The sequence below is a fragment of the Danio rerio genome, chromosome 6 (genome assembly GCF_049306965.1).
Source record: "Danio rerio strain Tuebingen ecotype United States chromosome 6, GRCz12tu, whole genome shotgun sequence".
Lineage (NCBI taxonomy): Eukaryota > Metazoa > Chordata > Actinopteri > Cypriniformes > Danionidae > Danio > Danio rerio.
In genome coordinates this window covers 56,490,220-56,506,073 of record NC_133181.1, presented here as the reverse complement: position 1 = coordinate 56,506,073, position 15,854 = coordinate 56,490,220, and the positions used below count along the sequence as shown (strand labels likewise).

General features: G+C 35.7%; 1 protein-coding gene across 11 annotated transcripts in view; it reads left to right on the top strand.

The window, feature by feature from the left end:
• The window catches only part of cacna2d2a (calcium channel, voltage-dependent, alpha 2/delta subunit 2a), a 584,267-nt gene that overhangs the window by 253,366 nt on the left and 315,047 nt on the right, over positions 1-15,854 (top strand). For all 11 annotated transcript variants that reach the window (XR_012407349.1, XR_012407347.1, XR_012407348.1 and 8 more), the window contains 1 exon segment: positions 12,515-12,631. Coding sequence is in view for 8 of the 11 variants with exons in the window: in XM_073952940.1 (XP_073809041.1) it covers positions 12,515-12,631 (117 nt within the window). In the remaining 3 variants the exon portion in view is untranslated.

Below are 15,854 nucleotides of genomic sequence, written 5' to 3'. Positions count from 1 at the left end.
ATCGTGTGCTCGTGTCTTGCGTCTTTTGTCAAAGCACGTGGCTCGGTGTTTACATTGTGGTCACGTGCTTTTGTCGTGTGCTTCAGTGTTGTGTTATGTGAGCGCATGGCTTGTATTGTCTCTCTGTGTCATGCGCTCTCCCGTCTATTGTCTAGTCCCACCCTCCTTGTTAACCCATTATTAGTTAATTGTGTTCACCTGTGTGTCAATTTACTTTTTGCTTTATAATCCCCCTCATGTTTTCAGTCCTTTGCCAGTTCGTTGTCTACACTCCCCGTGTTCCTGCTCCAGTCTTGCCTTGTCTTGTCAGTCCAGCTAAGTTTGTGTTTTGTTAATGTTTTCCCCCTCGGGGTAGTTTTGTTTTGCCTTTTGTTTTTACTTTATTATTAATAAAACCCTTATTTGTTGCAATTGAGTCCTCACTCCTTTTCTCCTCACCCGACCATGACATATATATATATATATATATATATATATATATATATATATATATATATGTATGTTCCCGTAAAATCCTGGAGTGACTGAATAATACTAATAAATGCTATTACTTGTATTCTTTTTTTAAATATCGTTTTAAAGAATGAATTAATATGTTAGAATTTACAGTACATATTTAAAATAAAAAATTTGTTCTTTCTTTTCCATTTTGTGAGATTCCAGATCATTCATTCATTCATTCATTCATTCATTCATTCATTCATTCATTCATTCATTCATTCATTTTCCTTTTGGCTTAGTCCCTTTATTTATAAGGGGTCGCCACAGCGGAATGTACTGCCAAATTATCCAGCAAATGTTTTACACAGCGGATGCCCTTCCCGATGCAACCCAGTACTGGGAAACACGCATACACACTCTCATTCACACACTACAACCAATGTAGTTTATTCAATTCACCTATAGCGCATGTGTTTAGAGTGGAAAACCGGAGCACCCGGAGGAAACCCATCCAACACAGGGAGAACATGCAAACTCCAAACAGAAATGCCAACTGACCCAGCCGGCACTCAAACCAGCGACTTTCTTGCTGTAAGGTGACCGTGCTATCCACTGAGCCACCATGCCACATCTCAGATCATATTTCAGCTTTTTAATGTTTGTTTCTGCTGTATCTTCCTCCCCTTCTCTTGCTCTGGCTCCATCTGTGTGTTTATACTAGCACAGTCTCAGTTTGGCAAACAGGACGAGTTCACTGTGTGTTCTGTGTCTGTCCTGCTCTCGGAGATCTCACACTAGTCTGTGTTGTGTGTGTTTTTCTGAGACTGTCATTATGTACTTACGTGTGTGTGATGTGTGACTGCCAATAGGAGCATATTGGGTTTGACGGGCACTTGCTCGCTCTGGTTCAGTGCTGTGAGTGTGTTTGGCCCAGTTCATACAGATCTCTTGGCCCGACCCGCAGAGCAGACCCTCCTGCCTGCTGTTCCTCCTCCTCTATCACACATTCGCACAAACACACACACTCTTGTACTGCTATCTTTATGGGGACTTACTATAGAAGTAATGATTTTATATTGAATATTAATAATGATTTACATTAATATAATGAATATACAGACCAAAATCCTACCTCTAGACACAAACCTTACAAGTTTCAATCTGCATTTTTACATTCAAAATACTTTATGTGGGATTCATGAGATTTTCCTCATGGAGACCAAAATATGTTCCGACAAGCAGTGTGTGAGTTATACATTGATGCTCAGGGGCTCACCTTTTTTTGGTAGTGTTAGTTTGTGTAATACATGCTTTATTAATTACAATCCATGTATTTATTAAAATTACATCAAATTTATTAATAAAACATATTTTTTTAATGTTTTTAGTGTTAAAGTTTTTAGTGCTTTGGGGCTCTATTTTGACGGTCCATGCGCAGAGCGCAAAACGCACGCTTTCAGGGCGTGTCAGAATGCGTTTTTGCTAATTTAAGGACGGGAAAATCTGCTTTGCGCCGTGGTGCATGGTCTAAAAGGGTTGAGTTTATTTTCTTAATGAGTTATAGGTGTGTTTTGAGAATAAACCAATTAGAGTCTCTACTCCCATTACCTTTAAGAGCCAGCAGCGTCACGCCAAGAGCGCATTTTGACGTAAAGTAAGTTCACTTTCGCTTTTGCTCTCGTGGATAGGGACACCTTTACACACAGACATCAATTAGCCTATAAATAATTAATTTTGTTTGTTAAGCGCAAATATTTATTTCAAAACTTTTTTTAAATTCAGTTCTAATTTCCAGCAAACGAATAAATGAACAATAATAACAAAGTGTGCTCAAAATACTCAGTTATTTCCAAATACACCTGCCATGCCCCATATGGTTTAAAATTTGACAGGTGAACAAATCTAAGCTTGTTTTTAATAAAACAAATATAAATATGGATATAATAAATAATACTGCTAATAATAATAAAATTATACAAAAGCAAATTGAATGAACTGAAAAAGCTTCCCGAGATGAAGAAAGTAAGGCAGTGGTTTTTAAATTTATGTAGGCTAGAAATTAATATGTTTTGTAATGTTTTAATCATTTATATTTATATCCTATATATATCCTTATATATATATATATATCCTTAAGATATTATATATTTTTCACATGTAAAGATATTTGCGTAATGCTCTACATCTTGTGTGTAGTGTGTAAGCCAGGCGCACTTTGCGCCAGACAATAGACCGACTTTGTTCTGGTCTAAATAACAGACTATTTACAGTTTCTCAAAATAGCAACGCGGCAAAACCTATGGGTGCACATATGAGCGCAAATGCATTTGCTATTTAAACAGCGTGGCGCAACACCTCAAAATGACCCTTGCGCCGAGCTAAAAGTAGCAAAAGAGTATTGATTTATGATAGGGGATATTTATTGTATTCTGACCTAAAATATCATCTGATTAGCTATTTCAGAGGTTACTGTAGGTCTATGCATCTAATTTTACTTAACTTTTTGGTTATATGTAGGAACGAACACTTATTTACGAGAAAAAAAGCACCCTGTTAACACTTCCCATGTCAATCGGTGCTCTAGATCTGCCCATATCTGACTGTTGAATGATTGTTCATCGTGTAGAGGGATTGGCGCAATTATTTGGAATGGTACGAACCGTTATAGGGGTGGTCAATTGATATTTATATTATCTATTATTTTAATTAATAATATTATTTAAGATAAAGGTCGGAGCAAAACTATTTCTTAATAATATTTAGAGGGCTGATCCACTGTATATTTTACAATATATATTTCTGACTGTTGAATGATTTTTTTATGGCGTAGACTGATTGGTGCAATTGTTTGTAATGGTATGCCGGTATGAGGGTGGTCAACTGATATTTATATTATCTATTATTTTAATTTATATATATATATATATATATATATATATATATATATATATATATATATATATATATATATATATATATATATAAWATATATATATATATATATATATATATATATATATATATATATATATATATATATATATATATATATATAAACATACATATACAGTATATTTCTCTCTCTCTCTCTCTCTCACACACACACACACACACACACACACACACACACACACACACACACACACACACACACACAATCTAAAGGATTTTATTTTCTCCACATTCTGACCTGATTTCTCCTCCTGAAAGTCCATGAGTCACTCCAGCATTTCACACTTAGCTGAATAGAAATATCTGCAGATTAAATTTGAACCTGTTTTGTTAATAATAGTAATCTCAATAAAGGCGCTAAAGCATTAGCTGTAAATCTAAATATTGTTTTTTTTTTAACTGTGAACATAAAAGCGGACTAAAATCCACCAATTTTCAAATAGAGTTGTTATTATTTGGTTCTAACCACTTTGAATTTACCTTATAAATAGTGTTATATGACTAGAATTTTTTTATTCATCACTATTAATAATTTAAATAGTATCTTAATCCAAATGTTTCATTTTTATTTTAAATGTTCGATATATAAAAAAAATTGGCTTTAAATATGGATAATGTTAATAACAAGACCCACACAGACTGCAGGTTTAGTGCCCCCTGCTGGCCTCACTAACACCACTTTCGGCAGCAACCATAGCTTTCCCATGTGGTCTCCCATCCAGATACTGACCAGGCACAGCCTTGCTTTGCTTTAGTGGGTGATCATGTGACCAGTTTTCCAATTACATAATTTTTTTTGATAACTTTGATCATGTGAGAAAAGAATTCTGTCTAATACACCATCGTTATTTACCACCAGTTAAAAAAATCTCATTAAATAATTAAATAAATAATTCATTCATTCATTGTGATTTCTTGCAAAGCGCTTCATTTAATGCTTTGTTTTTTTATTACAATTTTTTATGTCTGTATACTGTTACTTATTTTATTTTTACATTTTAGTTATCTACTGAATATTAGGGATGCAACGGTTAACCAGTTTTACTTATAACTGCGATTTAATTCGTCACATAAAGGCTTCTCAACACCATATTTCTGCACGGAACAAAACTGCAGAAACTAAACAAAGTTATGCCAACTGTGTGCTAGTTTGTACAAGACTTATAAACACGCACACTGGACTAACTATGACTGAGGCTATTAACTAAGGCAAGTTCATGAAAGTTTGCAATTTCCAATTGATTGACGCGCACATGACGCAAAATGCTCATGATTTTCAGGTGCACCTAGTTGAGATAACGGGGCTTTTGTGACAGCGGGAACAGCTAAAGTTTGAGGAAGAAGGATTGGAAAGTACACAGATTTACAAACTCACTTAAAGCTATAAATATTGGCGCTGATGAGAGCGTTCATGTGGCGAATGCATGCCGAAACCAACCTAGTGTTTTCGGAGAGAGTGCTGAAAGACTCAAGACTGTTTCACACCACAAGCATGAGCAGAGCATGTTTTTTTGGCGTGCTTTTTAAGAGATAAGAGCTTTCATACTGCACACAGAAGCAGTGTGTCAGCAAGAGGCGTGAGCGTCTCTCAGATAGTTTCGCCGCTGGGTCTTTTTTTGCCGGTGCATTGATAATGGCCAAAAACACATTGAATGAGCAGTTTTTTCCAATAAATGCATCGATAATATCCACAGATTTTTGTATATTCAATTAAATGAACTTAAACGATTAGAACGACAACATATATTTACTTGGACCTGAACTACAAAGAGGAATTTAAAACAATTTTAAACTAGTTTTTAACTAGTGGGGTTTTGAAATCAATTAACGCAAATAATCGAGATAATTGTTTAGACTATAATCGTACAACCAAAAATTGTAATCGTTGCATCCCTACTGTATATGTGTACACTTTTTATATTATAACGCTTTTATTGGCATTTAGTCGGCAGAATATGTATGCATACTAGCTCCCATCACATCCTAAAACTGAAAGAAAAATGAGACTTTAAGCACTGACTTTAAATGGGAACTTTCATGAGCTCACTATCTGCCACTGTTTTTTTTTTGGTCCAAACACACTAATGACTTTTTCCAAGGGCTCTATAATTGTGTTCCAAAAATAACAAGTATCACAGTTATAAAACTAGGTTACGCTAATGTTCCTCTTCTCCAGTCGCTAGCCCATCCTATGCAAAGCTTTCCCTGCGCCGCCAGTTTCTGTCCCAGTTCACTCAAGATGACGTAGAGCAGTAACTGCTTTAGCCACGATCTGCTTTTAGGGGAGCTGTAGAGTCCTCACTAGCCGTGTTTGACCAGTGCCAGCCTGAGATAACAGCAGGCCAGACAAATAGCCTTTAGTTTAAGCAGTTAGGAAAAAATCAGGGTGCTTTTTCACTGTCTGATCAGCATCATCACAGTGAGTATGTTTACATGAACATCAATACTTCAATTTTGGAATGATTAAGACAATACTCTAATTAACAGTCTACCATGTAAACAGTGATTTTCGATTACCTTAATTCCAGCGTTCTTTAAAAGAGTAATTAGTTATAGTTACTAGTTACTTCTCACAAATAGTAACCGAGTTACATAATTATAAAAGTAACTAATTACCAGGGAAAGTAACTATTGTCGTACTTGAAAAACAATCAAATCGAATGAATAATAAAATAAATATTAAACATTGTACACTAATCTACACTATTTTTAATGTTGTTGTGGGACAATGTGAGAGACAACGGCAGCATGTCATCAACTAGTTTCTCAAGTTTCTCAATCAAGTTTTATTTGCTTTGACAAAGTGGCTATGTCTCTTTCTTTGCTAGCAGAGCTCACATCACCACCTGCATATGGCTGTGTTAACGTGTCTATCTGTGTAACAAAAGATGTGTAGATTTTTCAAAACACAGACCTATTACATCTGTAAATGAATGAAATACGGTAGTTTACTGTAAAAACGAGAAACAGCTTTTACGGTTTGCATCGTATTTTTAACGGTAAAATACTGGCAACCACAGCTGCCGTTTTTTTACCGTAAATTTTACTGATATATTTTTTACAGTGACGGAATAAATGTATTTGTGAATAATTTTGTTCCTGTTTTAAAATGCGGAGGTACTGTTTGTTTTATCCATCAACTGTATTTTGAAGCCATACTTTGTTTATTTAACATTGAGGTCAACAATGGAAACAAGCCCAGGGCTTTATTGTGTTTTTATAATCAACAGTTTTTATTTCAAAATGCATGGGATACTCGTATTTTTGTACAGCTCGTCTAAAAATCTATCAAATTCAATTCAATAATATTTATTTAAATTGATAAAAAGCAACGTTCCTTCTGCTAAAACAAGAAAATTACACTGCTTGGTTTATTTATGCCGAGTTCAGACTGCATAACTTTCAAAGTAGTCGTGTCACAGATGTTTTCACACTGCATGAAATTGTGACTGATGATGATTGGCGACAGGGGATTTTACAATAGGAAGAATCACTCTGTCCAACTACATAATGAAAAAAAATAATGGGGTAGAAAATGTACATACTGTATTTGCTCACCTGGGTTTGAAGGCAGTTAGTCATTTCCCCTCAACTTTTTTTTTTTTTTTTGACGCGGTTGTGATGTTGCTTACATGACTCGTCAAGCAGACACTGTGCTCCTGCTTCTTGGATCTAAATAAACTGAAAATGAGCGCTTTTAACTCACCCAACCTCCCGCTGAACTACAGGTACACACACTAGTGGATGCTGCTTTCTCATTGGCTTTAGTTAATCACTGATGCTAATTTCAGTCAAAACTCATTTCACATGGCATGATTTGAATCGCACACAGCGTCAGATATTTAGCACGGCAAATATCTCATGGGCATCGACGACTCATCTGCGATTCTATCAGATCGCATCCTTGACCGTTCACACTGTGGGATTGTCACTCACATAAACGAGCACCAATTTACCTGTGATTTCAGGCATTTGTCTGCGATTTCTCAAAACCTGTCGGCGAGACAAAATCAGGGCTAAAATCACGCAGTCTGAACTCGTCATTAAATAAATAAAGATTCTAAAGTAAAGATAAGCAATTAACTTTTACTTAATGTTTAACCTAACACTCTTAAATAAATTAAGTAAATTTTACATGATATTGACAATGTAACGACGGGGAGGGAGTGACAGAAACAACTGGAGGTAAGATCCAATAATGCAGGTTTATTCAGCGTCAGGCAAGCAATGGTCAAATCAGGTACAAACAGGTATGTGTAGGCAAATCCAGAGTCGTAATCTAAGTACAGGCAATAGGTTGTAAGGCTGGCGGCTAAACAGGATAACTAGGATAAACAAGGCTAGGAACGAGACACGGAGAAACAAGACAAGGAGAAATGCGTTTTGAAGTCACTAGAAGCGAACAAGACTCGGCAAACTGGAAGGGTGAAAGAGTGGCTTATGAATGGTTTGTATCAGTCTCTGACAAGGTTCAGCTGGTGAGTGTAATCAAGCTAGATGTGTGAGCATGGGTGTCTGGGAGCAGTGCATGTATGAAAATGTAGTCCAGGAAAAGGCAGAAGTGTAGTCTCTGGAGAGCGATCGCTGGTTGTGTAACACAGGGGTTCCCAAACTTCTTAGCACGCCACCCCTAAAATAACAATACCAGTGACTTGCGACCCCCAATATCCCCTGAGGTGGTTATAAATACAGAAAACTTGCATGCAATGGCACACACACACACCAATAGACCAAAGTCTATTCTTCGATTAATTTTTTAAATGTATTTCAGTGCTGTAAATGGGCCAGAAAGTTTAACCTGGTGTTATAAAATCAATCTGCTGCATCTGACGCTATTGCTGTTTTTAAAATGATGTATTTACCCCTGGGGTCGCAATCTAATAGAACAAGTAAATAAGCTACTATAGTAACTATAAACGGCTGTTTTTTTATCTTCAGTTGGTTATGGATAAAATATGGTAATTCTTATGGTCTAATAATAATAATAAGTAGATTTTTGGAAATCACCAGGCGACCCCTCTTCATTGTTCCGCGACCCCTCAAGGGGTCCCGACCCCCACTTTGAGAACCACTGGTGTAACAGACAAGTTTATTGTATCTGGATATAAGATTGTAAAATTTAATTGAAATTTGTTTTTAAGAAATTTGAGGATTTTTTTAAGTAAATGTTAAGAGTTTTTTTCCAGTGTGGGGAAGGTTAATTAATGTACACTGTCCCTTGTCAAAAAATAAATAAAAGCTTAAACTTAATAAATAAATCTTTTTCAATTAATTAATAATTTTTTTTCAACCTTTTTTTTTTTTGCCGTATGGAGCATAAGCGATAGTGGAAATACAACTGGCGTCTGCGACTTTTTCTCGCTTTAGGCCTGACAGTGTAACCGCAGCCTCTGAAGCCTCCGCCAGCTCCATGTGAGTGTGTGTGTGTGTATGTGGACATACTCCGCTTTCTAGGGAGATTGCTATTGGCTTTTTGCCTAGTCCTCAGTTTGACAGAGATGGATTTGTGGGTAATGGAGTCCCTGGGGTGGAGGGGATAAGTGGGCGTCCCAGGGGTTCAGATTAGCGTGGACAGAGCGCCGGTGTGCTGAGTCAGCCTGTAACACCAGACCCGCTGTGTGTAAATCACTGGCAAAAAAACGCTGACAGGAGGAACAATGCTGACCCGCAACTCAGACTGTGGCCTGACTTGCACTCTTTTTCACTTAGTCTAATGGAATTAAATTCATGGTGATTGTTTTTTAAGTGCGCCGTGTTTGGATAAATCTCTGCACTGTGCATGTTTTTTGCTTTTTGGTTGTGAGTGAAGCTCTATACTGTGTATTGTTATTTATTCAGTATACACTTGAAGTCAGAATTAATAGCCCCCCTATTTATTTCCCCCCCCAATTTCTGTTTAGCAGAGAGAAAACTTTTTCAACATATTTCTAAACATTATAGTTTTAGTAATTCATTTCTAATAACTGATTTATTTGATCTTTGCCATGATGACAGTAAATAATATTGACTAGATATTTTTTAAGACACTTCTATACAGCTTAAAGTGACATTTTAAAGCTTAACTAGGTTAATTAGGTTAATAGGCAGGTTAGGGTAATTAATCAAGTTATTGTATAACGATGGTTTGTTCTCTAGACTATTGCAAAAAATATACCATAAAGGGGCTAATAATTTTGATCTTAAAATGTTTTTAAAAAAATTAAAACCTGCAAAAAGACTTTATCCAGAAGGAAAAATATTATTAGGTATACTGTGAAAATTTCCTTGCTCTGTTAAACATTATTTGGAAAATATTTTAAAAAAGAAAATTAAATTCAAAGAGGGGCTAACAATTCTGACTTCAACTGTAAATATTTTTTGGTTCATTTTAAAGGTTTTGTTTGACAGCTGTAGGATAAATTTGTTCATTGAAATTATTTGTTTGAATTTATGTATGATGATTTATATGTTTATTATTATGTTCTGCTGTGCTGCCAGGACAATCCTGAAAAAAAAAAATCTGATTTTATTATTAAAATATTTAAGCAAGTCATTATATTAATATTAATTATTCATTCATTTTCTTTTCGGCTAAGTCCCTTTTGTTCATCAGGGGTCGCCAAAGCAGAATGAAGCCCCAACTTATCCAGCATGTATTTTACACAGCGAATGCCCTTCCAGATGTAATCCAGTACTGGGCAACATCATTACACAGTCTTTCACACACATGCACTACGGCCAATTTAGTTTATTCAGTTCACCTATAGCTCATGTCTTTGGATTGCGGGGAAAACCGGAGCAACCGAAGGAAACCCATGCCAATGCGGGGTGAACATGAAAGCTCCTGCTGCCCCCCATTATTACACTTTTTAGCGTTATAAAACATTAATTGTATACAGTAATTTACTGAATTAAGTTTTTATTCATACATACTGTAAATATGTTTATTTGTTTTTTATGATAGCATTTTAATTTTAGTTATCAATTTGAAATTATTAAAATCCATCAAACACACACTTTGTTTTCTGCATCAGATTAATTGCTAGCGATTTTGTATACACAGAAATTCAAGTGTATACGAAATGTTAAGTAAAATGTGGATGAAAATATGGATCAAATACTATCCCATCCTTATTTAAAGTTTGTAAAAAATTAAACAATTTACTTATTCAGACCTGTTATTATTAAAATACATAAAGTAATCACACTAAATTGTCATATTTTACATTTTTAAAAGCCTATTGCTGGCAGTCGGTTAAAGCCTAGTCGTTTCAAATGTAGTTTAATATTTGAAGAAATATCACAAATAATGAGTTACTTGGAGTAGGGCTGTGCAGTTAATCGAAATCGAATCGTGATTGCAATTTGAAACGTTGCGATTAGTTAATCGCAAGAGGTTGCAATATGAAATATATATGTATTATTTCATTTTCCCCACCCAGAGCAAATGCGTGACTGCTGTCTGTTTGTGACAGTCTTACTAGCCAATAGATTGAGCACACTTTCATTCTGCCCAATCAGAACTACACCCACAATAAAAAAAGGTCCCACTTTACATTGTCGCTTATACCTGTGAACTTACATGGTAAGTAGTATGTAACTATAGTGTATGTACACATGGGTACATATGATTTACTTGCGTTATACTGATGTAACTACATGTAAACACCCCTGAATAGTTTGCAAATAGTAAGCAGTTTTTTAATTTTCTTAAAACCATTTTAAAGTCAATATTATCAGCCCTGTAACAGCAAATAATTTTCTTCCTGTTCACAAGGAATACGATTTAATGTGAAGACTGAAATTGAATAAAAGCAAACAAAGTTAGTCTCTCAATTGCTTTAATTCTCCGGAGAATGATCAGTTTACACACAGGCATCCTCTGTGAGGATCCCAAGGATGAGCTTAAAGCCATTTTTTTAAGACGATGTTACAATGTGTTAGATAAGAATTTCTCTACAGCCCCTTAACTCGTAAACAACCAGTAGATCACACATGGCTGTAATAGCACAATGAATATAACGCATTTAAAATTTACTTCAGCAAAACCTTAATACATTTTTAATATCAATATATAATTGGCAATCATCAATATATGATCATCATTCATTCATTCATTCATTTTCTTGTGGGCTTAGTCCCTTTATTAATCCGGGGTCGCCACAGCGGAATGATCCGCCAACTTATCCAGCAAGTTTTTACGCAGCGGATGCCCTTCCAAGCATTCTGCGTATAAATGCCCTTCCATTAAACCAGGGTCGCTACAGCGGAATGAACCGCCAGCTTATGCAGCAATTTTTTACGCAGCGGATGCTCTTCCAGCCGCAACCCATCTCTGGGAAACATCCACACACACATTCACACACACACTCATACACTTATACACTACGGACAATTTAGCCTACCCAATTCACCTGTACCACATGTCTTTGGACTGTGGGGGAAACCGGAGTACCCGGAGGAAACCCACACGAATGCAGGGAGAACATGCAAACTCCACACTGAAACGCCAACTGAGCCGAGGCTCGAACCAGCAACCCAGCGACCTTCTTGCTGTGAGGCAACAGCACTACCTACTGAGCCACTGCTTTGGCCCTATATGATCATCAATGTTAAAAAAAAATCATCACAAGCCCCTTAAGAAATATATATACAGTATATATATATATATATATATATATATATATATATATATATATATATATATATATATATATATATATATATATATTTTTTTTTTTTTTTTTTTTTTTTTTTTTGATACAGATGAAACCACTGTTATATAATGGCTTGGTAAATTACCCTAACTTGCCTTATCAACCTAATTAACCTTTAAGTCTTAAAATTGCACTTTAAGCTGAATACTAGTATCTAGTAATGTTTTATGAGCCGTCATCATGGCAAAGATAAATAAAATCAGTTATTAGAAATGAGTTATTAAATTTATTGTTTAGAAATGTGTTGACAAAATCTTTCAGTTACACAGAAATTGGGATAAACCATATGCAGGAGGGCTAATAATTCAGGAGGGCTAATAATTCTGACTTCAACTGTAGCAATTCTAAGAGCAAAAAAATTCTGTCATTGGTTGACGTAATAGAAATCACAGCGTGCCTGACTCTGGATCTTTGCTTTCTTGCAGATTTATAATGATAAGCGGAACCAGTTCGATGTTGTGCGAAATACACCCAAGCAGCTGGTGGAGAAGGTGGCAGGAGACATCGCCAAACTGCTCAACAGAAAGCGCAAGGCTCTGGAGGTAAGCAAGCGCTAACATTCGCTCTTCACTGCGGGATGCCCGAGCTGATGCTAATCGCGGTGTAAAACTCGTATCTGTTACATTAAAAAGGGGAATCGATCTGCTGTCTCGTTTAATCAGAAAAAAATTGGATTTCTTAAAAAAATATATTATCAATGCCCACTGTTCTCTATTAGCCTGCTTAACTAAGCAGGTAATGAGTTTGTCTTCCACCAATCTGCTCCCTCTTCAAATCCACAGGACTCCCGACACATAAGACGCGCACAGTGTTTTCAGGGATGAGCGGAGCGTCTCATTTACACATTTACACAGAAACGCCATGCCTTTTTTCTTTTGGACATGTGCGTTTTTGTCGTGTCTGTTCGAGTCATTTAGAGGCTGATTGAAGTGTGTGGAATGCGGAGGCACATTGTGACAATTACTGCTGAAAAATGAGTGTTTATTAAGCGTCAGAAGTGAGTCATGTGTTTGGTAAGTGAAGTACTTTTGACTAAAAGTAGCATATGAACACTGCCTGGGGTCTTGCACTGGGAGACACTCGGAATTTCTTATCATAAATTGGTGTTCAGTGAAATTAGAGATTCTCGAATGTGAGTCATGCAGCGGATGCACACATGAGACTCAAAATGCTAGCTCTAGTGTGCTACCTCTGTATACTACCTAGTAGTGTTGTCACAAAACTGGAGCTTACTACTTTGATACAATACCTTGAAAAATACAGATATTCGATACAATTTTCGATACCGTGCACTGTAAAAAATATCTGTTGATTAACAGTTTCTGTGTTTACTGATCATGTATGGTTGCGTTATTGGATGGTGCCCTGTTGACTTTTGATGTTGAAATTCAACTCTACAGTTTATCAGAGTGACTTTTATTGACATTTTAGTAGTTTTAAAACTAATATAATGTATAATAAATAATATATATATACTCACTGTAAAACCCAACAGTCAACTTTAGCAAATGAAATGAGTGTAGTTGACTCGAAATGCACTGAAAGTTAATTCTACTTATTTGAAAAGAGTTTTGAACTCATTGTTGAAGGTAATGAGTTAATTAAATACTTCATTACTTCAACTTAAATAGAATAAGTTCACAGTTCTCATATAGATTAGTTTAACTCAAATGGTTTGTAGCAATCGGTTTCCTCAAACGGTTTGAGTTGCCTTAACTTAAGTTTTACAGTAGTCAGTTGGTTTGAGTTCTCTTCATTTATTGGGTTTTACTGTGCTCAAATCGCTTAATTTACTCAAATGGATTAAGTTTACAGTACTCATTATGATTAGTTTTTTTTATCTTAAATGGTTTGATGCAATCGGTTTGAGTTACCTTAACTTTTGGGGTTTTACAGTGGTCTCAAGGTTTTTTTCTTCACTCCCATCAGGTGAAGTTTTTTTTCCCTCTCCGCTGTTGCCACTGCCTCGCATGGTTCAGGATTGGTAGAGCTATGCATCGATGAATTTGCTCTTCAGTGTCTGAACTCTCAGTAATGATTAAATCACACTGAACTGAGCTAAACTGAACTGAACTGAACTTAAACACTAAAACCTGAACCACACTGTTCCAGTTACTATGACCATTTATGTGAAGCTGCTTTGACACAATCTACATTGTAAAAGCGCTAAACAAATAAAGCTGAATTGAATTGAATTGAATACAGTGTAGAAATAAGCCTGTAAAATAAGAGAAAATGTACAACCCCAACCCAGACAATATATCACTTTCAACTATTAAAAATAATAATAAAGGTCACTTTTTCAAACTTTTCAAGGTTAAAAGTTGATGGAAGAAAGAGTAAGGGTCAAGGTCATGGGTTTGACCTTTTACATAGTAAGTAAGTAAGTAAAGTTTATTTTTAAAGCACATTTACTTCAGTTTGGCACTGACCAAAGTGCTGGGGTCCGTTCTTCGTACCTCGCTTAAATGATCTAAGATGATTTGACAGATCCTGGATCTTTTAATCTTGATAACTGATCTCTCGCTAATTTGGTTCTTGAGACAAGTTCGCGAATCAGATTAGAATATCTGGATGAACTGATCTGAGATCGCTGCGTGTGTTGTGAAGGACAGATCTATCGATCCTCGAAATCATGATCAGCAATGCAACGATTGGCTGACGGCACAGCAGCGTAATGACATCATCTGATTATTAATCAATTATCCATGTCAGCAAAATTACATCAAATTAGCAGTAAACGGCTTGTTAAATATGACACGCAATAACCTTCCACATTTGTTGTGAGCTGCAGGCTTTACACTTTCATGTGTCAAGAGTATTCATCATGTATTTCAATGCAAATCAATGTATTTAGTTCTACATTTAGAAAAGATTTTCTTTATTATAGTAGCCGTTTTTTAATCGGTGTAAAGAATAACTGGTTGTTTGCAAAAGCATTTTCATATTTGTTAAGGCGTCTGCAACTTTTTTGAAGCATTAAATCACTGGCATATTAACTATCAAAACATGTTTATGACTGCATAAATGTATTATTGCTATAAAAAAAGTCACATGATGTGCATTTCTATTATACACAATTTGTACTAAAGCGATCTAAAAAGTTCATATCATTAAGTTTTCTCTGTGCACCACCAGGTGGCAGTCTTTGTACTTTCATTTCGAGGGTGCAGATTGCATACGTTTTATGAATATGTATAACTTTATTTTATTAATGACTATAACTTTATATATATAGTTAAAAAATATGTACCATTCTCTCAAGTGTATATAACTACTACTGTAAGAAAATATCAGAATTCAGAACATACTTTCTCTATTATCTTTGCTTGAACTAAGCCGATCTAATCCTGTTTATATGAATTGAACCTGCTCCCGATCAGGTTTGACCTAGCAGAACTGTTGCTATGACAACAACTCTCGGATCAGCTTTGAAGAACGAAACGATCCTGGATCGTGTCAAATCGTCAATATCCAAATCCAGCTAACTGAGTAATCCACGTACGAAGAACGGACTCCTGAACAAAACCATAGCACACACTTTAAAAGAGTAAAAATAACAATAAAAGTAATAATAGGAATAAAAGTATTACAGCAACAACCACAATAAAGTTTAAAAGCCTGGGAATGCAATAGAATAAAAATGTGTCTTAAGTCTAGACTTAAAAATAGAGAGAGAAGAAGCACTCGTAATATCCGGTGGCAGCTGGTTCCACAAACGAGGAGCAGCGACTGCAAAGGCTCTATCTCCTTTCAATTTAAGTC